The 23,652-nt window shown below is 41.2% G+C and overlaps 2 protein-coding genes across 8 annotated transcripts; one reads left to right on the top strand and one right to left on the bottom strand.

The window, feature by feature from the left end:
- Positions 1-244: 244 nt before the first annotated feature.
- On the bottom strand, positions 245-23,281 carry casp7 (caspase 7, apoptosis-related cysteine peptidase). Of its 7 annotated transcripts, none has more exons than XM_077502348.1 (8): positions 23,174-23,280; positions 22,480-22,521; positions 6,504-6,619; positions 3,960-4,111; positions 3,756-3,884; positions 3,438-3,613; positions 3,221-3,359; positions 245-2,552 (listed from the first exon to the last, which is right to left on the bottom strand). In XM_077502348.1, the coding sequence occupies exons 1-8, from the start codon at positions 23,177-23,179 to the stop codon at positions 2,326-2,328; spliced, it is 987 nt and encodes a 328-aa protein (XP_077358474.1). In that variant the 5' UTR covers positions 23,180-23,280; the 3' UTR covers positions 245-2,325. The 7 variants fall into 7 exon arrangements, with proteins under 7 accessions (XP_077358474.1, XP_077358475.1, XP_077358472.1 ...); XM_077502349.1 differs by having other exon boundaries at positions 3,438-3,607; XM_077502346.1 differs by having other exon boundaries at positions 3,221-3,613; positions 23,174-23,281.
- nrap (nebulin-related anchoring protein) lies at positions 8,196-22,361 on the top strand. Its single transcript, XM_077502345.1, has 42 exons — positions 8,196-8,476; positions 9,094-9,188; positions 9,269-9,356; positions 11,011-11,103; positions 11,203-11,310; positions 11,385-11,489; positions 11,669-11,776; positions 11,965-12,072; positions 12,196-12,303; positions 12,489-12,605; positions 13,036-13,140; positions 13,247-13,351; positions 13,576-13,680; positions 13,761-13,859; positions 14,042-14,146; positions 14,219-14,326; positions 14,401-14,508; positions 14,582-14,779; positions 14,869-14,973; positions 15,053-15,151; positions 15,211-15,315; positions 15,673-15,780; positions 16,072-16,229; positions 16,481-16,634; positions 16,712-16,816; positions 17,537-17,635; positions 17,725-17,829; positions 17,908-18,015; positions 18,133-18,246; positions 18,316-18,513; positions 18,606-18,710; positions 18,785-18,883; positions 18,945-19,049; positions 19,123-19,230; positions 19,325-19,636; positions 19,702-19,806; positions 19,950-20,048; positions 20,132-20,236; positions 20,430-20,537; positions 20,650-20,961; positions 21,060-21,215; positions 21,382-22,361. Exons 1-42 carry the CDS (start codon positions 8,411-8,413, stop codon positions 21,682-21,684), a joined length of 5,304 nt encoding a protein of 1,767 aa, XP_077358471.1. The 5' UTR covers positions 8,196-8,410; the 3' UTR covers positions 21,685-22,361.
- Positions 23,282-23,652: the final 371 nt, after the last annotated feature.

The following is a 23,652-nucleotide window of genomic DNA, read 5'->3' as shown; positions in this document are numbered from 1 at the left end:
TTTTTTTTTTTTTACAGTAAACATTTTTTTTAATAATATAAATATAAATTGACCAATCATTCAATATAAAATGTGTTAAATGCAGATGTACAATTGTTTATTTTACATACATTTCTTCTATTTACAAGTAACAACCAATGATTAAACAAAATAAATAAAAAAACATTTTAATTCTGTGTGTCCGTGGTATGTGCGTGATTGAGTACAGTATGTAGAGTGTGGTGCTACAAAACTACTCAGTTCATAACACAATAAAATTCATGTTTAATACAAGAAAGTTTTACACAAGCATTCTTCTGTTTGGATGTTTTTTTTTCTTTTCTTTTCTTTTAAACAATCTTTACAATTTAAACACTGGTTCAGATTATATTTCTTTTGAATTCATTGCATGCATCCAAATCCTTTCAAATAAATTAGTGATGACAACAGCATTTAACACAATAAAGCATTTAAAAATAAACCCCTAAATAAAAAAATAGTCATAATAGAAAAAAAGAAAATAGTGGCGCAAACACTCCTTTTTTTGCACAGTTTGGGCACCACGTCACTGATCAGAGATCCATGTGTCGAGAGGGATCAATAACTCAGGTTTGGGTTTTAAAATGGCAAGTTTGTCATTGCTCAGATGGATTGCAACTGGTGTTTAGCATGCAATGGTGGCTTCAAATTCTTAAAAGACTGATTAAAAAAAACACACACACAAAGAAAGTGTGAGAATGAGGAGAAAGGATATTGTGTGGTTCACACTTGCCATTGTCAATAGCTGCCTCAGTGATTGACACGACATACATAAAACAACTGTCTTTTCTTTACTCTATTATAGAAATTCTATTTTTCTACAGTTAAAAGAAAATTTGGTGTGTTTTAAATGACACAATTTTGAAGTGTTCCAAACACGCTAGCATTGTTTTAACAGTGAAGTTCTCATTCTATGGTGGAAAATGAGCATCAACCAGATGGGAAAACTCAATTGAGATAATTATTTTCTTTAAAAAAAGAAATAAATAAATAAGTAAAATAAATCTATTGTTACTTTGGTGAAAAGGCTCAATATTGAATTAAAAGTACTAAATTGGGCCATAATTGTGTCAGCATAACCAATAAAATGTTTGTTTTTTTATTATTTAGAAAAGTTTATTATTCTCAATTATAGCACCAAATTGGTCTATAATTTTATTAACATGGCCAATTAAAAATTATATTAAATGTTTAATTTATACACTAAATAAGCCAGCTGGTCCACAGAAGCCAATAAATCGCCCTAAAAAAATAAAATAAAATAATCTAATTTTAAAGAGGTAGTTAAGAAAACAATCACTGTGATGTTAAAATTGTTTTTTTTCTTCTTATTCCAAAGTTGGAGCACCTTAAGTAACGAGGTTTTTTGTCATTAGGACGAGAAACCTTCTCATTTGAACGAGAAGTTTTCTCATTAGTTCGAGAAACATTCTCGTTCTAACAAGAAAGTTTTCATCATTTCTCATTGGAAAATTTCTCATCCCAACAAGAAATTCTCTCATTCAAATGAGAAAACTTTCTGGTTAAAACAAGAAAGTTTCTTGTTAAGATGAGAGAGTTTCTCACTAGGATGAGAAAGTTCCTCATTAGGATGAAAACATTTCTCATCTACCCTCAGTTTAGGGGCTCCGAACAACAAAACTCAATATGGTATTTTAATGTATTAAGATTCTATTGTTGAAAACTTATCATTTCACCACCATTAATGTAACCTACAACCTCTACAGTGTCAACACCAAAATTAAAAATGGAGTGATATTTTCCATATTTAGGTGATGTGAATATGATGCACAAAGCTGACCTTTTTCTTGCCATATACAAACAGTAAGGAAATATTTTCAGCACTACATTTACCCACGTTACGGGACGTGAATGAACCTGAGGATGGTAGTTTCAACTTGAAGTTGCTTGTCTGTCTTCAAATTGCAGCCAAGCGCATTAGCAGACCGAAACCACACTCTTGTTGTGGTGGTTTAGCGAGTCAAAGAGACTATTCTGACAAGAAAATGGCAGCGACAAGTGCGGGAACAAAAAGTGAAGTGGTAGTAGAAGAACATGCATATCTCACAATGCCTTGCCGACAAAAGATCCGATCAAACGTGACGCCATTGTTGTGAAGAAAAACCTGAAGGAGAGGAAGAAAAAAAAAAAGAGAGAGGTTTCACTATCAACACGTGAAAGCGGAGTGCCACTATAAAAAGAGATTCCGTTTGGTGCTGGAAAAAGTGCAGCGCTTGTTCCCGCTGGGCCGGAATTATCCCTGAATGCTTTCTCGGACTGCTCTATCCGTCCCTGAAGAGGTGGCGCTCAGTTGAAGTAGAGCTCCTTGGTCAGCATGGAGACCACGCAGGGGATCTGCTTCTTCTCGCTGAAGCGCGGGTCCTCGGACCACGACTCGAAGCTGGTGGCCACCATGTAGTTGACGCGCGTCAGGATCTGCATGATCTCCAGCTGCTTGCCAAACTCGTTGAGGACGTTGCACAGCGCCTGCACGAACCAGGAGCCGCGCCCGGGGTTCCTCCAGGAGTAGTACCCTGCCCAGGTCAGATATGATGGGTTTACTACACTCTAAAAAATACATTTAGCTTAAAAAATAAAATTAAATAAAAAAATAATCAATGCAACAGTTTCCGCTAGTCTTTCTCAGTTGTGGCAACTTATTTGAATGGTGTTGAACCAGCAAACCATATTACTTTGGATGAAAACTCATAAACTCACTCTTAAAACTCATACCAATATTTCTGTGCACATATTTTGTTTAATTTCTGTTTATTTATTTTTTTATGTCAGTCAGAATAACTTATTAGTACATTATCATGATATAAGTATTAGGGAGTAGGACTAGATAAGTTTTTGTAATTCTTCCTACTCCTTTTTGAACATGTAAATTATGATACTATTGACGATTTTTTTTCTCATTTTTTAACTTCAACTTATATTTTATACTTATGATGTGTTTATGTATGTATTTAATAAAAAAAATGTCTCAATTCAGTTTCTCAATAGTAAATAATAAAAAAATTGCACCTATTCATGCCTAACTGCATATATTTGTGCTTCTTCTATAACACCCAAACATCCAGCTGGCTTCACAGCAAGCTTAAAAATTTGAATTTAGGAAATGTTCCACTTTGGAGGTAAGACTATATTAACTTCTTGAGTTGTAGTTTCAACTTAGGTGCACCGAAATGAGGTGTCTCACCTGGCACGGTGGAGTAGGCAAAGAGGAAATCGGCCTCGACCGGGATTTTGTGTCTTGGATTGGCGTCTGTCTCCAGGGTGTCGTTGGGCGGACCCGAATCCGTCTGTATGCCGTCATCGAATTCGGAGCCCCGACAGGCCTGGTGGCGTAAATCCAACAATAACGTCATGACAACGTGGGACGTGTTCCACATGTGTTCTGATGTCGCGAGTCGTACCTGGATGAAGAAGAGTTTGGGCTTCCCCACAAGGCTTTTACACATGTCCCCCCTAAACAGCGAGGTCATGGTCTTGATAGGCATGGCGCCGTCCGTGCCGTAGATCATGCCCTCTTCGCCGTGGCTTAGCAGGATGCAGGCGAAACATGAGCTGTCACTGTGGTCTTCCTCTGAAGCTAGCACACACACAACACTTGAATCCGTTTGCGATGATCCAGTATTGAAGTAGCAGGATGGAGCCGAATGAAATTTCACCCAAAAGCGCAATATCGCTAACTTTTTGTGAGGAGTCTTTGCCAACGGTAACAGGGGCCTCACCCTCTCTGAGGAGACGCTCCATCTTCTCGCAGGTCTGATCATTGTAGATGAAGACGTTGAAGCCCAGATTCTTGAAGCACTTGAAGAGCTCGCCGGCGTCGCGGTCCGTCCCGTTACGTACATTCATCCCTGCCGGAATGGCGGGAGCGTGCTCAGAAGCCTCGCTTTTGACCAAATGCGTTTTGTTTTGTTTTGCTTGTGTACCTGTCTTTTCATCAAAGTTTTTGTTGTTGATGATGATGCACTTGCCCACTCGCCGGTGGCTCATCTTATACTGGAATGTTGGTGAGACAATTCTGTAATGGCTTTCAGAAGAGTAGTCCTGCTCCCGCGTCTGGCCATCCTTATTCTTCTTGCTGAATACAGAGACAGTAATTATAATTATAATAATTATTATGCTCGTACGCAATAAATTTTCTCAAAAAATGGACGATTTGTGCCAAATAATTGTATTCATTTACTACAGAAGCAAATGAATGTAAATATTTGTGGAAATTAAAACAAAATGAGTAGTAGATGATGATTCCCCCCCCACTCATTTATGACCGCGCTGACTTGGCACCAGTAGTTGCATAAAGGACATCAACATACTTGATTTAAATTAGAAAGAGACTTTGAGGACATAAAGGGTTTCCCACAGAGGTTCACTATAGGGCTGCTCAATTGTCAAGAAAATATTAATCACAATTGTTTTGGTAATAATTGAAATTCCGATTAGGATGATCATTTATTTATTGGTACAAAAAAAAATGTTTAAATGTAAAAATTATTAACACGATAATTATGCAAGTTCCTTTTAGATGAAACAAAACTTATTCCATTAGTTATTTTAAATTATTTTTTTTTTTAAACAACTCAAACTCAAATTGAGTATTAATAATCTTTTTTTTGACGATTATGCAGGTTTTATCATTGCCAAGTGTAATAATTTGAATTGTAATTGAATTTTGATTAATTTCACAGCCCAGTTCAGTATGATTGTGAAACCATATAATTTTGCAATCTCCTCATTAGATATACATAATAATTGATGGGCTACCATTTCGAAATCAGACATCATGGATAATACTTTGTTCAACTACTGTTCAAGTTAAAAAGGCAAGAAGAAATTTTAACAAACAATCATGGACGTTGACGCAAATGATTTGTTTCCGTGGGCCACATAAAAGTGTTGGGCTTGAAAATGATAATTTCAGCACAATAATATTGTAGCACAACACAAACCAAGCAAAGTACTTACTCAGAGACCAAAAAGTACATATGCTTTCCAATAAGGCATTAACGTGATGGCCAAATTTGGTCGCGGTAATCCACCCTAAACTTAAATCCAATCCTCACACATTTCCAAGCGACAATATGAAGATAGAAGTACCGTATTAAGAATGTAGAAATTAGAATTAGCAGCCCCTTAATGTCCTTGTGGCTATTCTGGCGCGGCTGCCATGTTGGCATTCTTTGGCGGATCCATCCAGATGGGCGGCGTGTTCCAGAAGAGCCTGGCCACGGGGTCAACAAAGGCCTCGTTGCATAGCGCGCTTATTCTATTAAACGTGCGATTTGACGCCCGACCCCCCCCTCCCACTTCCAAATTGTGCCAACGCGCCGTACCAAACAATTGAGGGTGGGCAGCAAAAGAGCGGCGGTGGGCAGGGCGCGGCGGTGACGAGGAGGGTGGCGAGGATCACGTGGCGTCGACTTACCTGGGTTCGTCATTAAGCGCTACGCCACTCTGCATCTGCAAACGAGTATGTTGCTCCAGCTGAGTTTTTTGGGGGGCTGGGTGCTAGGATACTGACATGCTCTCTGTGCTCGATCAAGAACCTGACTGGGCCGCTGCGTGCCCACGGGCCGAAGGGGGGGTGGGGGGTGCTGCCGGAGGGGGAGGAGGGGGGGGCGGCGCGTTGTGAGCCCCCCCACTACCCTCGTCCTCCCTGAGTCAGCAACCTCGCCACCGCACCAGCGCTTTCTAAAAGGCCTATTCAAACCCAGGGCCCCCCGAACCTCACGCCGCCGTGACCACGCACGGGGTCAACGGGGATAGCACTTCGTTTAGAGGTGAATTAATTCAACATGTACAGTTCTTCTACTGAACTGAATATCAATTTTCAATATAAACAATTACCTCAGTTGTGAGACGTGCATTTGGTTGTACCTAATAATCTGGGGTCAGGTTTATGTCATTCTTCCGGCACCAGTGTCCCTCAACTTTTGTGTGTACCTAATAATTTGGCCACAAGTGTTTCTAATAATATACCCTGGGGTATACCTAATGATGTGGCCAACATCATATTCTTCAGAGATGCTAATTAAGTTTTGCTCTGACCAACCAATCAGATGTCATAAAAATGCTGACATCATCTTTTCTAGCCTTGTAAAGATGAGCAATGGCAATGCTGATACCGAAGTGGGCAGATTAGATTGACATGACAACACAGAGGCTGAAATCTGATTGGATGGGGAAAAACAAAGTGTAAAGTCCACATATCGCACTGAAAGCAGTGGAGCAAATAGTGAAACGGATGAACTTCTAGGAATAAATTAATCAAATGGATTAGGTATAGGTTATGTAACACATTCAAATTGTTTTGTTTGTGTGTTTTTTAAATTGCCAATGTCGTGGCCACAAGTTAGGATTTTATGACAATTTCTTGACCACTAATTCATATCCCCTGCCTCACCCACTGGGGCTCCAGAGTCACACAGTGAAAGTGAAAGCACTTTTTTTTTTTTTTTAGTGTGTCCACTTACCCAAAGAGTAAAAACCTCCCCTTGCGGTCAGGTTTAGCGTCAGTGACGTCAACCGCCATCTCCTCTTCGTCTTCTAAACCTCCAAGTTGCGTCTTCTCAGCAGGTTCTCCAGCCATCTGTTGTTAGCACCGTGTTAGCATCAGTTTACCGAACTTTCGCTGTGTTTACTGCTAGTATTAAAAGAAAGAAAAAAAGCAACAGCACAATTGCAATGCTAGCTAAACTAACTGTGCTAATCCACATTCAACTAGTTATTTCAATAACAGCGATACAAAAAGTGACTTTTAAACGCAAGTGTAATGAGTTTGATTCCGTCTTGCTAGCAGTTTCATTAGAAAATGTAAAGTTTTATTACGCTTCAAACTATTTTAGGTAGGAGTGGCTACGTTATCATAAACTCACGTTGTGTTGTTATAGTGGTATTACGCTAGGTCAGCCAAGTAGTTGTTAAAAAAAATGTCGTTTGTCCGCCAGCAACAGGCTTTCACTTCCTCAAAAACAACAGCTGGAAGTTATTCGGTCAGGTTTGACCGGGGAATCTCCAAGGAGCGTCACTACGTAACGTAACCTGCGTCTCTCGTAGTTGATCATCTGCACTTCCTCGTCGTTATGCGTGCGTTTGGCAGCCATATTGGAACGGTACTGGTCAAAATGGAAAACCATAATGTTGTAGTAAACTTGTACAGGAAAAGTTGTTACACTTAAAAAAAAATAAACAAGTAAACAGTGACTTTATTTAAGATTTTTGTTGTACTATAACTAAACACAATTACATTTTTTTGTGTTGATGTTTGAATAGTGTCCATTGTCCAAGTGTTGGTATCACAATGAAAATGAGACAAAATATATATTGTCAGAAATAAAATATTTAGTATTTAAAATAATTAAAACAAAAATGATCAGACTTTATCTTGTGATAAATACATTGTTTTTAATATTATAAAATATTTTTATATTGAATGAAATTCTAGCAATTGTATATTTTGCAAACAAAAATGGTAGGAAAACTTTTATTGCGGCTATATCTAATCTATATTCTGTTTTTTAATTTGATTGGGGGGGGGGGGGGGGGGGTTAGGCCCTCTCCACATGTAAAGTGTCAGTGTAATTTGGCACTATGTGAATAAAACTGTGAAGAATTGAATTGAAATTGATTTAAATTTCTTAAAGTGTTGTTCTTTACAGCTTATATTACCTCACAGAAGTGAAAGTAAATTAAAAGCAATCTTTACATTTCTGCATATAATTGAACTAGAATAATTCAAGCCAATTCCTTCAGCATTTCTATACAGTTTAATTGTACACTGTGACATAAAATAATAACAATCAGAAAAACAGACAATAATAGACCCATTTTTATTTTAGAGACTAGTCATCTCTATTTATAGAGCGCTTTCAAACAGCCTTAGCTGTCCATGTTGCCCAACACTTCAGTTGAGAAGAATATATACATTGTAAATACATTTAATGTCTTCAAATAATACTTCAAATGTAGATTAATCACTGCATAAATCAAGCAAGCAATAAAACATTTAAAGTTACTTCCAGGAACATTGATCTATCCTCTATCTATAGCTATTGTTCAACATGTATCGCTGTGTCACTCACAATGTGTCATAACAAGGTTGACCTAATTGTCCAGCAAGGGATCATTACACACATACATCGACATGTCCTGCAGACAGACAGCTGTGTCTACCAGTGACCTAGCATGCTTTGTGACAAGAGGGGTGGTCCGTCATGGGACGCGGTGTCAAGTAAAACACTGCAGTGGCGCAGTCACAGAGCTAAGTTTACCACCAGTGGAGAAACACACGGGAGGACGGGACTGCCTGTTAGTTGACTGCTTCCTGAAGTTCGTCTGAAGTTTTGATTTTTGAAGTGGAGGAAAGACAACGGATTCCAAAATGCAGTCTTGTGCAAGATGTGGGTTTGTGGTGTACCCGGCGGAGAAGATCAACTGCATTGATCAGGTATTACAAGCAAGCTCCTATTTATCATTGTCTGGCAGAAATATTATTTAACTTTTTAATTTTTGTAAATTAGTTGGCTTGTAAAAAAAAAAAAAAAAAAAACTTTTTTTTTTTAATTGTTCTTTTTTGTATTTGAGTTTTCTCTCTTTTTAACAGATTTTTCTTTTTTTGTAATTATTTTTTGTTTTATCTCTATTGATCTTTGTTTTTCCAGAAATTATGTATTCATATTTTTTGGTAATTTATTTGTATTTTTGTAATTATTTTATTTTCCTTTAATGTAACATAAATTAAAGCTGATGATTTATTTATTTATTTATTTTTTTACTGTGGCAACATTGGCCCTGTATAGTGCCGTGGCGAGCAACCAGTGGCCCGTGGGCCAGCAAGATTCTGTGGTAGCAAGTCAAAAAACAAATTACATATCATAGAAACTTCCGAAAAAAGCCTAAAAATGTAATATAATATTATATAAAGCATAGGTAAATCAGAACTGGATGCTAATGGTCAGCTAAAGCCTCATGCTAATGCTAAATTTGTGGTCCTGCCCACATGTAAAGCTGTGCGATTCGCACCATATCATTTCTGAAAATAATGTGATTTTCCTTTTCCTTCAGAACTGGCACAAAGCATGTTTTCACTGCGACGTCTGTAAAATGGTGCTAACGGCCAATAACTTCGTCAGCCACAAGAAGAGGCCCTACTGCTCAGTGTGAGTACTTTCAACCATTATCTGGTTTCTTCATTTCCACACACACAAAAAGTCAAAAGGTTTGCATTTCCCGCCCGCAGACACAACCCGAGGAACAACACCTTCACCAGCGTGTATGAGACGGCCATTAACATCACCGGGAAAAAGCAGAGCAAGGCCAGCAGTGAGGTGAGATGATGACTAGATGGCTTTAGGACATAAGCTACTGTCTATGCAAAACATTTGGAACAGGACACAGGTGGCCGCTATGCTTTCCTCAGGCAGTTGTACTCAGATTTAATCACAAAAGCAGGAATTTGGTGGTCAGATTACTTCCTTTTTTTTTTTTTTTAACTTTTAAAAAGCCCTCCATTCCATCTTTTCCCAGAAAGGTTGCCGTGAGTCTGCAGTGACGGCAGCCTTATGGAATGGAGAGTGTGCCTCGGGTTATTTCGGCCGACCGGCTTTATGCTTCAGCCGGCTAAAATTAAACCACAAAAAAGATCCCGGCATCGCTTCCTCTCCTCCACCTGTTCCTGTCTGTTGGATTCCGTCTGCGTCTCAAAGTCCACGCAAGGCTTATATTAGGAGCAATCTAGCGAGCTCATCAGCTACTGATAGATGCACCCAGAGAGACTGAGGTCTTCACATGTTGATATCTGATCTGACTGGTGACTTGTGACCAAGTCTTGCTTTTGCTTGCATGTCCCAGCTTATTTTCCAGATACTTGCTTTTAACACATAACTTGTCAGTGATTCTTTGACTGAGACTAAAATGTTTATTGCTGAACTAAACAGCTTTTGAAAGACTATACGGGGAAATGAACCTTGTGATGCCGACAGATTATAAATGCAGTATGTTACGTCATACTAGATGAGGCCCCAGTACACAATCTCAAGGGACTCCACACAGAATTCAGCATCGTTAACAAAGGCCTTTGGCAGATTTTAGATGATTTCACTGTGTCACACACAGAAATAGATTTCCATAAATTATACTAACTGTTTGATGAGATTTTATGACATCAAATCTAACATCTGTCCTATATGTTACATTCAATATTTAGTTTCTCATATCCAAAATACATAATTATTTTTCATAGATGACATACTTACAAAACGTACCAGTCATACATGTATTATTACGTAACAATTACAAATAGATGGGGCCCCAGCACAGAACCCTGTGGAGCTTCATAAGTATTTAATATAAGGATTTCTGTCGGATTTTGTGGTCAACTGTCAAATATATTTTTATAATCTCGTTCACGTTAAACCTTGTAGGTAGATAAGATATGGAGCCCTAATACGGATCCCTGTGGGACTCCACAGATAATCTTGGATGATCAGCACAAATGTTTTCTGATTTCTCGCTATATCTGAAACATTGCATCAATCCATCTGGTATCAAATGATGTCTTAGAACTGCCAGTTTCCCTTAAACAGCAACACATCTCGTCGGCGTAGGCACATGTCCTGTGTTGCGCTTGTGCAAATCTGTGCTGGTCTTGGCTTTAACGTTTTGTCGCCAATGCCTGTGCACTTGTAGCTGAAATACCGCGAGGATGGCGATCGTTTTATGTCCACCTTCAACTATGACATGAAGCCCATGGAACTGGAGAGGGCTCGTCTAGCCAGTCAGATGGCTGGCCAGGTGAGGTCCCAAGTAGAACAACTGGCCAAAAAAGGGAGTTCCAGTCAGCAATTTATTGGCTGTGAATTTTTGCCCTCAATCCTCTGGGAAAAAAAAATGACAACAAACTATTCTGTACACCAAATCTCAGTACTTCTCTCAGCTTTTGTATCTTAAATATCTTTGAATGTTTTTTTTGCATTCAAACAGTCCTTCAAGTCTCAGTCGGAGTTCTCCCAGGAGCAGACTTGGTACAACCAGGAGATGGTGACCATGTCACAAGCTCAGACAAACATCAGTGACGTAGGTTGACTTAATGCCTTTTTCCTGAATATTTACTATGACTGTATTAAGCGAATGCTGTGGTGTGAAATACAAATCAATTTGCCTTTCTGGTGACAGGTAAAGTACATGGAAGAATACGAGCAGTCCAAAGGGAAAGGCAACTTCCCGGCCCTGATCACACCAGGATACCAGGCAGCAAAAAACGCCAACACCCTGGCAAGCAACGTAAGGGAACGTATGCCAAATTTTGTGCATCGTTTTGTACCTATATTGAGCTTTTTGTGCTCTATCCCTAAAAGCTTGAATACAAAAAAGGGCATGAAGAGAGAGTTTCCAAATACACTGCCTTTGTGGACCCGCCCGAGGTGCTCCTGGCCAAGAAACAAGGACAGATTGTCAGCGATGTGAGTCTTCGTCAGTGACTTTCATTCACACTTTCGGGGATAATAATGCTCATGCTTGTTTTTGAGAGCTAAATGGAAGAATAGCATTTCAATACATTTCAATGGGGAAAATTGATCCTGTATGCACATTCATAAAGGCATTTTTTTAAAATACATTTCTTGTGCCTGCTATTTTGCAGTATGCCTACACAGAGGAATACGAGCAGCACAAAGGCAAAGGCAGCTTCCCCGCGCATCTCACACCGGGATACAAGATGTCAAAAAAGGCCTCCGAACAGGCCAGCAATGTAAGCATAAAATCATTCATCTGTGCAGTATTGGAAGTAGGCAAGTACAAACACTCCTGGTATCTATACTTTGAGTAATTTTCTTTACTCTCAACATTTGAAACGGATATCCGTTCTTCCTATTCCTCGGAAAATCAGCTTTTTAACGTCTGCTGATGACAACAACACTTCTGTGTGCTTTGTGGCAGATAAAGTATCGTCACGTATACGAGCAGGAGATAAGGGGCAAAGCCAGTGCCGAAGCGGGCGCAGCCGAAATGGTCCACGCCAAAGAGAATGCAGAGAACTTCAGCCAGGTCATTCATTTTCACTACTGTCTTCTATTACTGTAATGTTGTCATGTATGCTAATCTGGAGAATTCAAATGTTATTCATGAATCATCTCCAGTGTGTTTAATTATGTGGTGGACTTTATGTAGATTGCCTACACGGAAGAATACGAGCAGCAGCGGGGCAAAGGAAGCTTTCCCGCCATGATAACGCCCGGGTACCACCTCGCCAAGAAGGCACAAGAAAACGCAAGTGATGTGAGTATAAAGTTCATTTTGTGTTTTGGTTGTCGCACCAACTTGGATTCTTACAAGTTGTTTGGTTAAAAAGAGAGTCAGGGTCAGCTCAATTGATCTTGGTCGAAATTGTGAGTTAGTGAAGTTAGCAAGAAACCACTGCTAAAAAAAAAAAATCCACTTTCCATCATCTGTTTTTCTTGCAGCTGAAATACAGAAAAGACTTAAATAAAATGAAGGGCACGTCACATTTCCACAGCCTGACCTCTGAGGAGAACCTGGCCTTGATGAACGCCCGGAAGATCAACAAGCTCGTCAGTGAGGTGAGGCAGTCGCTTGGCCTTTTGTCACCATGTAGATACGACGCCAGCAAAAAAGATGGTTAGCATCTTTCACATGCCGCAGCTTACCTCCAAGGCCACTTGGCGCATCCGTCCAAAATGATGTCACCACACGTGGTTGTGGCTATATTCTGAACAGTGAACATTTTCTACAAGTGACCCGTGACGTACTGGCAACTTTATATTTAGAGCAAGGTTATAGATCAGTGATTCTAGTCAAGTCATCATTTAGATATTACAGTTTTTTAGCAAGTACATTTCTGCCTTGTGTTTGAAAAATTTTACCTGATGATGGTCATCATGATGTTGGTACTTGGAGAGCAAAGAATTTTCTGGGTGGTACTAAATTGTTAAAACATTTTGAGAACTACTGTTCTGTATTAAAAAGTGTATTTCCTACATGGACCAACAGATTGAGTACAAGAAAGATTTGGAGAACAGCAAAGGCCACAGTATCAATTTTTGCGAGACACCGCAGTTTCAGAATGCTTCCAAAGTAGCCAAGTTCACCAGTGATGTAAGTTAAGAATTGTATATTATCTACTGGCAGCAGCTACAATCATCCATTTATTGTGGTGATAGTGGAAATAACACAAGCTGTTTTTCTCTGTGTGGTGCACAAGAACAAATACAAAGAGAAGTACATCGATATGAAGGGCCACTATGAAGGCTCGGGAATCGACAAGAAGACCATGCATGCCATGAAAGTCCGGACACTGGCCAGTGATGTAAGAATTGTCATTTACTGACTTTCACATGTAAAAGAGCAAGTCACATCTAACATACGTTTCCACCAAGCAAGCCCCAAGTTCTAAAATCAGCAATTTAAGTCTGACTTAAGTCAAGTCATGTGACAAGGTCCCTTCTTTCTAGTCCCCATTTATTGAACAACCAATGTTGACATGTTTGTCCTAACGAATTAAGAAGCTATGGTCTCTCCAATGTGATTCAGATTTCATACAAACAAGGTCACGATCAAGATCAAGGCGAGTACAATTACCAAGCCACACTGACACCAGGCTACCGCAGCCAAAGGAAGCTGGACCCACTTAAAGACGTGAGTTCGCTAAAGTCTGATTAAAGTCCTCATTGAGGGATTAGCTAAGTGAAAGTTTTGTTTTGTTTCCACCGCCGCAGAAGAACTACAGGCAGCACATTGACCAAGTCAAGTACAGCCTAGTGACGGACACGCCAGAGATCCTCCTGGCGAGGAAAAACGCTCATCTGATCAGTAATGTGAGTCCAACACATGATCTCAATGGCATGATTTGATCTTTTGATTATTGTATGTCAACATTAACCTTTTATTTTACGAAAAGCCATTACAGTTTTATTCTGGAGGCTATTTAAAATACCCTTCTTTTGCTCTGTATTGCGAGCCAACCTTTGAGTTATGAACCCTTTTCACTATCATCCAGCTAAATTACAAAGCAGACTACGAGAAGACTAAGCATCTGTACACGCTACACGAGGACCTGCCCCAAATCAAAATGGCCAAAGACAATGCAGCCTTGTGCAGTGACGTGAGTACTCACCCATGTTCTTCAATTGTCAGGGTCACGTATTCGCCCACTAACACATCACTCTCATTCCAGATTAAATATAAGGAGGAGTGGGAGAAGACCAAATCTAAAGCGTGTGACATCGGTGTGCACGACCTCAGTGTCAGGGCGGCGAAGGCTTCGCGAGATCTCGCCAGTGATGTGAGAAAAACAACGTACCCAGAGTTATTTGTAACACATGACAAACAATTCACAGTAAGTGTGATGTGTTCTAGCTTAAATATAAAGAAAACTATCTGAAGAACAAAGAATTGGCTGTGGGCTTCAACGTGAGCGACTCCAAGACCTTGCATTCGCTTCAAGTGGCCAAGATGCGCAGTGACGTAAGTCATGCCGAGCAACCTGACTCGCGTGACTATTTATGAATTCACTCTCACTGTTGAGCTTTTCCTGCAGATTGCATACAAGAAGGGCTCCAAGGAGAACCAGGGCCAGTACAGCCTGTCTATGGACATGGTCAACCTAAGTCACGCTAAAAAGGCTCAAGCTCTGGCCAGTGACCTGGAATATCGCACCAGGCTGCACGACTACACCGTCATGGCTGATGACATCAAGGTCCAGCAGGCCAAGAAGGCGTATTCCCTTCAGAGTGAGGTGAGAAATAGACACGATGTTAAAATGAAAAGGGAACTAATGAAATCTGATTATATACTGCAGATGTGTTTTCTTCTTCTGCCCATCAGAACCTGTATCGGTCAGACTTGAACTGGATGAAAGGAGTGAGCTGGGAAACTGAGGGTTGCCTCAACATCACTCAGGCCAAGAAAGCTGGAGATCTTCTCAGCGATGTGAGTTCTCTGTTAATCAACCGGTGAGCTCCGGATTCGGTGACACATTGAGTTACTGGCATTTTTCACTCTTTTGTAGAATAAATATCGTCAGAAGGTGGATCAGATCAAGTTCACCCAAGTGGCAGACAATCTGTCCATCAAACACGCCAAGAAGAGCCAGGAACTGCAGAGCGATGTAAGATCATTGCGATAAAGGCACCGTTTGTCATTGGTTGATCAAATTGTGCTTTTTAGCTGGCATACAAAGCGAACACGGAGCAGATGATCCACCAGTACACCATGACAAAAGATGAGCCGCTGTTCAGACAAGCAAAGGCAAACGCTGAGCTTCTTAGTGCGGTGAGTGCATCTACCATGATGGATTTTGAACTTTACTACGGTGTTAAGTTTTTATTACCTGAATTTGTAAGGTAGTTAATTACTCTTTACATCAGTGTTTGCTAGCGATCAATTAAGGCTGGTAGTGTCAAAGAACATGTTTACCTAAACTGAGGAGTGGTGTCACTTATTGAACGTAAAATACATTGCATTAGGATTGAAAGTCTGCAGTATCCGGTGTTTAAGGGGTCTCAATGTTGTTAGAATGGAAAATTAGCCTTCAATACAAACATGGTCATTCAGGGTTTGCTTTAGTTGAATTTTCAAATGCAAACCCTCATCTGTCTGCCTGTGGTCTACTTTCTCTTTGTCTTTCAGAAAGTCTACAAAAGTCAATGGGAGAAGCAGCGGGAAAAGGGCTTTGAGCTCCGACTTGACTCACTTTCTATTCTCACTGCGAGAGCTAAAAGAGACCTGGCCAGTGATGTGAGTTTTTTTTTTTTTTCTTCCGAAGAACTTAAGCCAGGACCTATGATGTTTGGAATTCAAGAAATAATAGTGTCCGAGGGTTTTTCCATTATAAAACTTCTGCCTAGCTAACGAAGCTACTTGATAGATCTAGCTAGGTACTGACACACAAAGCTACTAAATACTTAATGATCCACAACCTGTCTATTTTGTCTACTCTGGCATCCAAACCATTCAAGTTATCTATGTCCACGGTCACATAGATGGGTAAAGGCTAGTTTAAAAACACTCAATTTTGTTCCCTGACAGGTCAAATACAAAGAGCAATATGAGAAAAACAAAGGCAAGGTGATCGGAATCAAATCGGTCAGCGACGATTCTCAGATGGCTCACTCGGCTCTGGCCACCAAACTACAGAGTAGCCGCGACTACAAGAAGCACTATGAGGACACAAAGACCCAATTCAAGTGAGCCCTCAACTGTATTTAGTGAAATAACCATGTGTAATGACTTTTTCATGTGTTCTGTTCCTGCACCAAATGTTCATGAGCTCCGGTTAAACGTAGCTCAAAAGGGAACACAGTGTCTGATACAAAAGATATCGTTTCATTATGTATGACCACCTTGGAGAAGATCATGCTTTTCCTTTTCTGATATAAACACTAGATATTTATATTCTTAAACAGCACTACAAAGTGTAAATCCATCTTCCCTCTAGTGTTTCTCTGGACATGCTGAACATCAGCCAGGCCAAGAAGGCCCAAGACTTGGCAGCCGACTACAACTACAGAACATTCCTGCACGAGTACACCACGTTGCCAACTGACATGAATGTTGCCTGGGCAAAGAAGGCCTACGGACTGCAAAGCGACGTCGGTCCCATGAGCAGAAACTTATGTGATATTTCGTAAACCATTTAGGGGAATCACATGTATATGTGTGTCTTTAGAAATTGTACCGATCCGATCTCAACTGGATGAAGGGCGTTGCCTGGGAGGCCTCAAAGTCTTTGGATGTCCAACAGGCCAAAAAAGCTGGAGAGCTTCTCAGCGAGGTAACGTCCAACCATGTAACCAATAATGCACTGCAGGTCATCTGAGATGATTCCGTTATCATACCTACATTCCATAAACCTAAGACCACTGGAAAAATTATCTAGGAAGTGTACTTTAGCAACTAAGGCGATGAAGAAACTGTAAAGCGTGAGTAAAGGTAAAAATTGACACAGTTTATGACTTACTGTAGGTCAAAATTTATTTAAAGAGCAGGGGACCTTTCATAAACTCTTGAAACTAAGTTAAGTACCATGTAAACGATGGGCTTTAACAGGGGACATAGCAATAAAGTCTGGTGTCTGGTTGCCAACGAGACACTTCTTCAAATGTTACATTTTAAGTTTAGTGGCCTGTGATTTTGGACATACAGTTTCGGCAAGGGTTTGTGTTACAGGGATTCTTTAACCCGTACCTTCCTTGGACTGGTTTTATTACTGTTTTTTGGGGTTGTAAAGGTATCAGCACTAAGCATCAGATTCTATAAGCAGATACAGTAGGCTACTTGCTTAAAGTTTGTGCTCTCTCTGGTGTAGAGCGGCAGACAGACCAACTGAATGACCGAGAGAATGAGCAAAAGACAGACATACAGACAAAAATACAGTAGATACGAACAGATTGTGCCACTAAAACAACACTAAGGCTATTTCGTAACCCAGGGTATTGACCAGCAAAAATACAATGAAATTCTCAAGTCATGATTTGAACTCCTCTTGCTTTAGAAAAAGTATCGCCAGAATGTGAGCTCCCTGAAGTTTACAAGTGTTGAAGACACACCAGAGATGGTTCAGGCCAAACTCAGCAACAAACTGGCCATTGATGTGAGTACTTCTGACCTCAGTGTAGAAATATTGAATGTGATTACTAGGTATGCTAATGTAAAATGATGGTTGATGCTGTATCTTTACAGAGGTTGTACAGAGAGAAGGGAGAAAACATGAAGCATATCTACACCCTCAATGAGGAGCTTCCTGAGTTTGTGCAGGCGAAGATCAATGCCTTGAACCTGAGTGAGGTAAACGGATGCTAAAAACAACAAAAAATCCATTCAGTCTTTGTCTGACTTTCACAAGTTAAAACTGTTGGATTTCAGAGTCGTTACAAGGAATCTTGGATGAAGCTACGTGACGGCGGATATAAACTGCGTCTGGATGCTATTCCTTTCCAGTCGGCCAAAGCATCTGCTGACATCCTCAGTGATGTGAGTGGCCAGTGCACTGGTCCAATGAGGACGAATCTGACATCTCATGTCAAAGTCCTCTAAATTATCATGATCTTGTCAAGTATGCATTAAAATGGCACATTTGTGTCATTATAGCAAAAATACAAAGAGGAGTTTGAGAAGACTAAAGGGAAGATGATTGGACTGAAAGGGCTGGAGGACGACATCAATATGGCTCACTCCGTTTACGCCAACAAGTTGCAGAGCGACGTAGGTGGTTTCTCTCTTTTGCAGGATTTCTACCTTACTAAAAACATTTTTTTTCCTTCCACCACCCAGATTAAGTACAAGAAGGAGTCGGCCAGCCAGCTCTCCAAGCATCACCTGCCAATGGATATGATGGAGGTGTCCCATGCCAAGAAGGCCCAATCTTTAGCCAGTGATATCGACTACAGGCTCTTCTTGCATGAGTACACCTCCCTGCCAGATGACATGAAGCTGCAGGCGGCGAAGAAGGCGTACGCTTTGCAGAGCGAGGTAAGACGCACTACACACACTTACACTTGCAGTACGATGCATTAGAAGTCACAACACAAAACAGCTATGTAACGTGTTTGTCCATGTTGCAGAGGATATATCGTTCTGACCTCAATTACCTGCGGGGTGCCGCATGGATCGCAACTGGGGCTGTGCAAATTGAAGGCTCCAGGAAAGCCACTGACCTTATCAGTGATGTAAGACTGATTGTTTACCAAACTACCTACCAATCTACTGAAGCTATGATGACTCTACATTTGTCCTGTCTCAGAAAAAGTACCGCCAGCTGCCGTACAACTTCAAGCACACGTCTGTGGCAGACTCCCCTGACATAGTCCACGCCAAATTCAGTGGACTTATCACAAATGAGGTGAGTGCAACATTTTTCCCTCAACGTGATACAGTATTCACTGACTATGCCGCTCTCCTAGCGTCTGTACAAAGAGAAAGGGGTGAGCGACCAGCACAGCTACACCATCACGGCCGAGAGACCGGAGATCACTCAAGCAAAGATCAACGCAGCTAACTTTAGCGAGGCAAGACTGGCTTCTGTGGCCCATGGCTATTTTTCACCGGTGGACATTTTAAACCAGATGGTTGTTTCTTCAGATCCGATACAGAGACTCCTGGCACAATCTGAGGGCTCAGGGCTACAAACTGACCATGCAGGACATCCCATTTCAAGCAGCCAAGAGCTCCACAGGCATCGCAAGTGATGTAAGATTACTATTACAGATGCAGACTACTCTATAAACTAACATTCCAGTAAATAAATACAATTACAGTAAATTTTGTATCTCTCTCCCCGCAGTACAAGTACAAACACAACCACCTAATGGAAAAAGGCAAGCACATCGGCGCCCAAAGTGTTTCGGACGATACGTACCTGCTGCACTACATGCAGGCAAACCGGCTGGCTAGTGACCAGGAGTATCGAAAGGATGCCCTGACGGCCAGCGGGCGCTACCACCTGACACCGGACATGGTCCACCTAGTCACGGCCAAGAACGCTCAAGCCCTGGCCAGCGAGCAGGACTACAGGAAGAGGCTTCACGAGTACACGGTGCTTCCCGACGACATGAAGGTCAAATGGGCCAAGAAGGCCTACAACCTGCAGAGTGAGGTGAGGGAAGACACAACAACTGGGATGGGAGCTCAGCTGATTGAGTTGACCACTTTCCTGTCTAGACGCTGTACAAGTCGGACTTGAACTTCATGAAGGGTGTGGCGTGGGATGGCGTGGGGGCACCGCAACTGGAGTCGGCCAAGAAGGCTGGGAAGCTTGTTAGCGATGTAAGCGTGAACTTTCAACTTGAATTGTGTTGAAAAATGAGCACAGCAAGGCACTTTTGCAAAGAGAAAGACCTTCTTTGTGAAAAAAGTGTAGTAGTAGTAGAACACTGTAATTAATGTATTATTCGGCTTTCACCATGCAGAAGCGATACCGCCAACTCCCAGACAGCTTGAAGTTCACCTCAGTGACGGACTCCCCAGATATGCTCCACGCCAAGGCCAGCTATCAACAGTGCAGCGAGGTAACGTGAAGAAAATGACAAATGAAACTGTTGCTGCCAGTATTTTTCCACCTTTTGATACACGATTCCGGTTCTCCACTCAGCGGCTGTACAAATCGGGCAGGAACGACGACATGAACAAGTACACCTTACATCCAGATGATCCCGACTTTGTCCGGGCCAGGATGAACGCCCTGCACATTAGTGACGTAAGATCGACTAAAACTTGGAACATACAGTACTTTTAAGTTTGTGAAGGACATTTAATAATTTGACCATAGACAAAAAATTTAGCGTAAGTCAAATTAAGTTAGTTAGTGATTGTTAGGCTGATCCTGAAATTTCATCTGAAAGCTGAATATTCCCAGCTTTTGGTAAGTAGTGTTTTTCTCCCTCGTGCAGAAAGTGTACAAAGCCTCTGGGGAGCAGCTGAAGATGCTGGGCTACGACTTGAGGCTGGACGCTATCCCCTTCCAAACAGCAAAGGCCTCCAGGGAAATTGCCAGCGACGTGAGTGTTGTCTTCTCCAAAATGGACAGGGTCTTCAAAGTTGGAAGCATCCCCCCCAAAAAAGAATTAGAATTCAGCAGAAGCTGACCAAAACTACTTTCCCTTTGACTAGGTGCTCTACAAGGACTCCCACTTGCGCGAGAAGGGCCAGCAGGTGGGGCTACGCTGCGTGGAGGACGACCCGAAAATGATGCACTCATTGGCGGCCAGCAAGCTCCAGAGCAACCTGGAGTACAAGCGGCTGTCCAAGGAGCAGCATTCCAACTACAAGATCCACGCCGACCAGCCCGAGTTCCTGCTGGCCAAGAAGAGCCAGGCACAGGCCAGCGACGTGGCGTACCGAAGCAAGCTCCACGACTACACATGCGACTCAGAGCAGCTCCAAGTCAAACACGCCAAACAAGCCTACAAACTGCAGAGTGACGTAAGTAAGGCTCACGAACTAGTCTGTAGACATTCTCGGTCAAAGTCCAGTTTCATCAATTTAGCTTTCTGCGGACTCACTGTCATCACAAATCGCAGGTGAACTACAAATCGGACCTGAACCGGATGAGGGGAGCGGGCTGGACCCCTCCCGGCTCCCACAAGGTCGAGCTCGCCCGCCGGGCCGCCGAGCTGGGCCTGGCTGAGGGGGTGACCACAGATGAGGCCATCGCCAAGTACCAGCGCATGATAATGGTGAGACCAAATTCTTCAAATCGACAACAACGCTCTATTATTTTATATTTCGAGAGCTGAAAATGGAAAATCAGACAAAAATCCACATCCTTGAGAATTTACATAATGCAAAAAGGGGTCAGTCAAATTGGAAAAAAAAATTCTACCAACCTCTCTCATGTTGCAGATGCACTATCAGCAGCGGATGGAGGATCAGCAACAACAACAACAACAACAACATACGTCCGAGCAGGTGGAGACCAGCAAGGAGATCCGGCAAGGCGTCAACATGGACGCTACGGAGGTGCTTCACGTCAACAGGACCAAGACGTACCAGACCGCGCAGAAAAAGATCACCACAACCACCACCACAAGTAGCAGTAGCTCCACCTTCAAATCCATGGAGAAGAAATCCAGCAGCACCTCGTCGGCCGCCCGGCACGGCACATTCAAGATGTCCAGTCAGGCCAAAGCCATTAAAGATGCTTAGAAGCTTTGGAGAATATGGCTACACTGAACTGAACTGACGCTAGACGGATGATTCATGAAGGACACAAGCATGTTGAATGAAGACGGGACTTGTTAGGTTTCGCAAAAAAAAATGTCCTTAACACAGTGGCGGCCTTGTAGGGAAAAAAAAAAAAAAAGTAGATGGCCGCTTAATAAATCCACTTATGCTACAACTATGGATTTAAGCTATTTGAGTATTTACTTAATATCCGCGATTTCCAGTCATGTAAGGGTTGGAAGGAAAAGTCACAGACACTAAAGAATGCTGGAAGAATAAATGCTGGATCTGGTGGGGCACTCAAACACTTGCCCCGCACGTAAAACCGCCACTGTGTTGTAAATGAAAATGAGCACAAGAATTGTGGGATTGAATGGAACAGACATGTGACCTGAACTAATGTTTTAATGTTATGTTTGCATTTAGGCATGTATTCACAGCAGGAAGTGGCCATTTAAACACAGAAGAATTTTTTTTCACCGTAAGCAGATGTATTTGACGCAACTTTTTGTCTGGTGACGATGTTTTCTTAGCCTAGGCTTGATGATGTCGTACACTTGGAGCGAGGTATCAACTCTTTAAGTCTGGCAGGTTCAGCTTTTGTGACGCGTAAACTCAAAGCTGGGCTCGGAGTAAATGCTCCATTTAACTGCTTTCAAAATAAAAGTTTTTATTCTCAGCAGATCTGTTTTTGAGTCCTCTAATTGGCTGTTCTTGACTGTTGTCACACGACACATATATACATATACATACATATTATAGAGCTACAAAACTCACCCTGAATACTCTTACTAGCTCCCTCGGTGTCCACTGAAAAGCCTGTGAGGATTGGACAAACAGAAATGGATTCAGAGAGGGATGCAATCTCTGGCAGGCTGGAAAGAAAGAGAGAAACAAAGAAACAAACAAACACACGGCTGCCTAAGATTGCGTCCCCCATCTATCTCAGGGTCATAGAGCTACAAATCTTAGCTACCAAAACCACAATTCACAGTACACTTTTTTTCAAACTGAATATTCAAATAAAAAACACATTCTTAAAACAAAATAAATAAAATAAAAATATTTAAAAAAAATACTGTGGTATGTTAATGTACAAAATGTTCGAGATATACAATATACTGTTTCTTTGCCTTGTCTTGCGAGCAATGATTGGAGTTACGAATGCTGGTCAACTTCACAAGCAGCAATTTGGAGCACAGTAAATAATCCAAAACAACTCTTCAAGCTCTTTATTGCCTCTACCTGTTAAAATGTATCGTAAAATTAAACTAAAAAGGAAACCAAAAACTACTTAACTTTTGCTTATGGAAGTCTGCTAGCTTTAGCTTAACGCTAACATGAAAACGACATTGGCTAATAAATAAATAAATTTGCATTTATTGTATGCTAGGTTATAAACAATTAAACAACAAATATTTGAACCATAATAGTGTAATAACATATAGACCAAAAATAAAACAATACTCACTGGCATATCTTTTATCCTTGAAAAATGACTGATTTTATTGCGGCTCAGTTGAGGTAGTCTTCTTCTGTCTCGTCATTTTACGTGTAATATTTGTATTACACTGCCCCCTGGTGGCTGAAACTCCCCTGAACAAGCAACATAATGCTCATTAATTAGCATGAAGTCACAAACCATTCTATTCATTACTTTGTTTTTTGTTTTTTAATAAAGTAGGCTTATATTATTCGTAATTAAAAACATGCTACACTTGTGTTTTTTACGGTTTAAATGTTTTCAGCGTACACAGCCACAAGTACAATGGAGTACAGTGGTGCTTTGCGGCGCATCCTGGTTTGTGGCCACTTGGGGGCAGTATAAGACAGTGTCCTGGAGGCTGAGCTCATCTCAGCTTGTTATGGCAAAAGATTGTTCGCTTGTGAGTAGTTTTGTATGTGCAAAAGCGCCACATAGATGCTAATAGTTAGCACGTGTGCCTTGGA

This window comes from Festucalex cinctus, chromosome 17 (genome assembly GCF_051991245.1).
Source record: "Festucalex cinctus isolate MCC-2025b chromosome 17, RoL_Fcin_1.0, whole genome shotgun sequence".
Taxonomy (NCBI): domain Eukaryota; kingdom Metazoa; phylum Chordata; class Actinopteri; order Syngnathiformes; family Syngnathidae; genus Festucalex; species Festucalex cinctus.
Note: the sequence above shows the minus strand (reverse complement) of the source record. Positions and strands in the feature narration are given on the sequence as shown.

Excerpts from the sequence above, each read along its gene's own strand:
- nrap (XM_077502345.1), top strand. The coding sequence starts at position 8,411 with ATGCAGTCTTGTGCAAGATGTGGGTTTGTGGTGTACCCGGCGGAGAAG. Across the intron at positions 17,830-17,907 it reads ATGCCTTGAACCTGAGTGAG|AGTCGTTACAAGGAATCTTG; the intron begins GTAAACGGATGC and ends GTTGGATTTCAG. Across the intron at positions 18,016-18,132 it reads CTGCTGACATCCTCAGTGAT|CAAAAATACAAAGAGGAGTT; the intron begins GTGAGTGGCCAG and ends GTGTCATTATAG.
- casp7 (XM_077502346.1), bottom strand. Across the intron at positions 4,112-6,503 it reads GGGAGGTTTTTACTCTTTGG|CAAGAAGAATAAGGATGGCC; the intron begins GTAAGTGGACAC and ends CTCTGTATTCAG. Across the intron at positions 2,553-3,220 it reads TGCCTACTCCACCGTGCCAG|GGTACTACTCCTGGAGGAAC; the intron begins GTGAGACACCTC and ends TGACCTGGGCAG.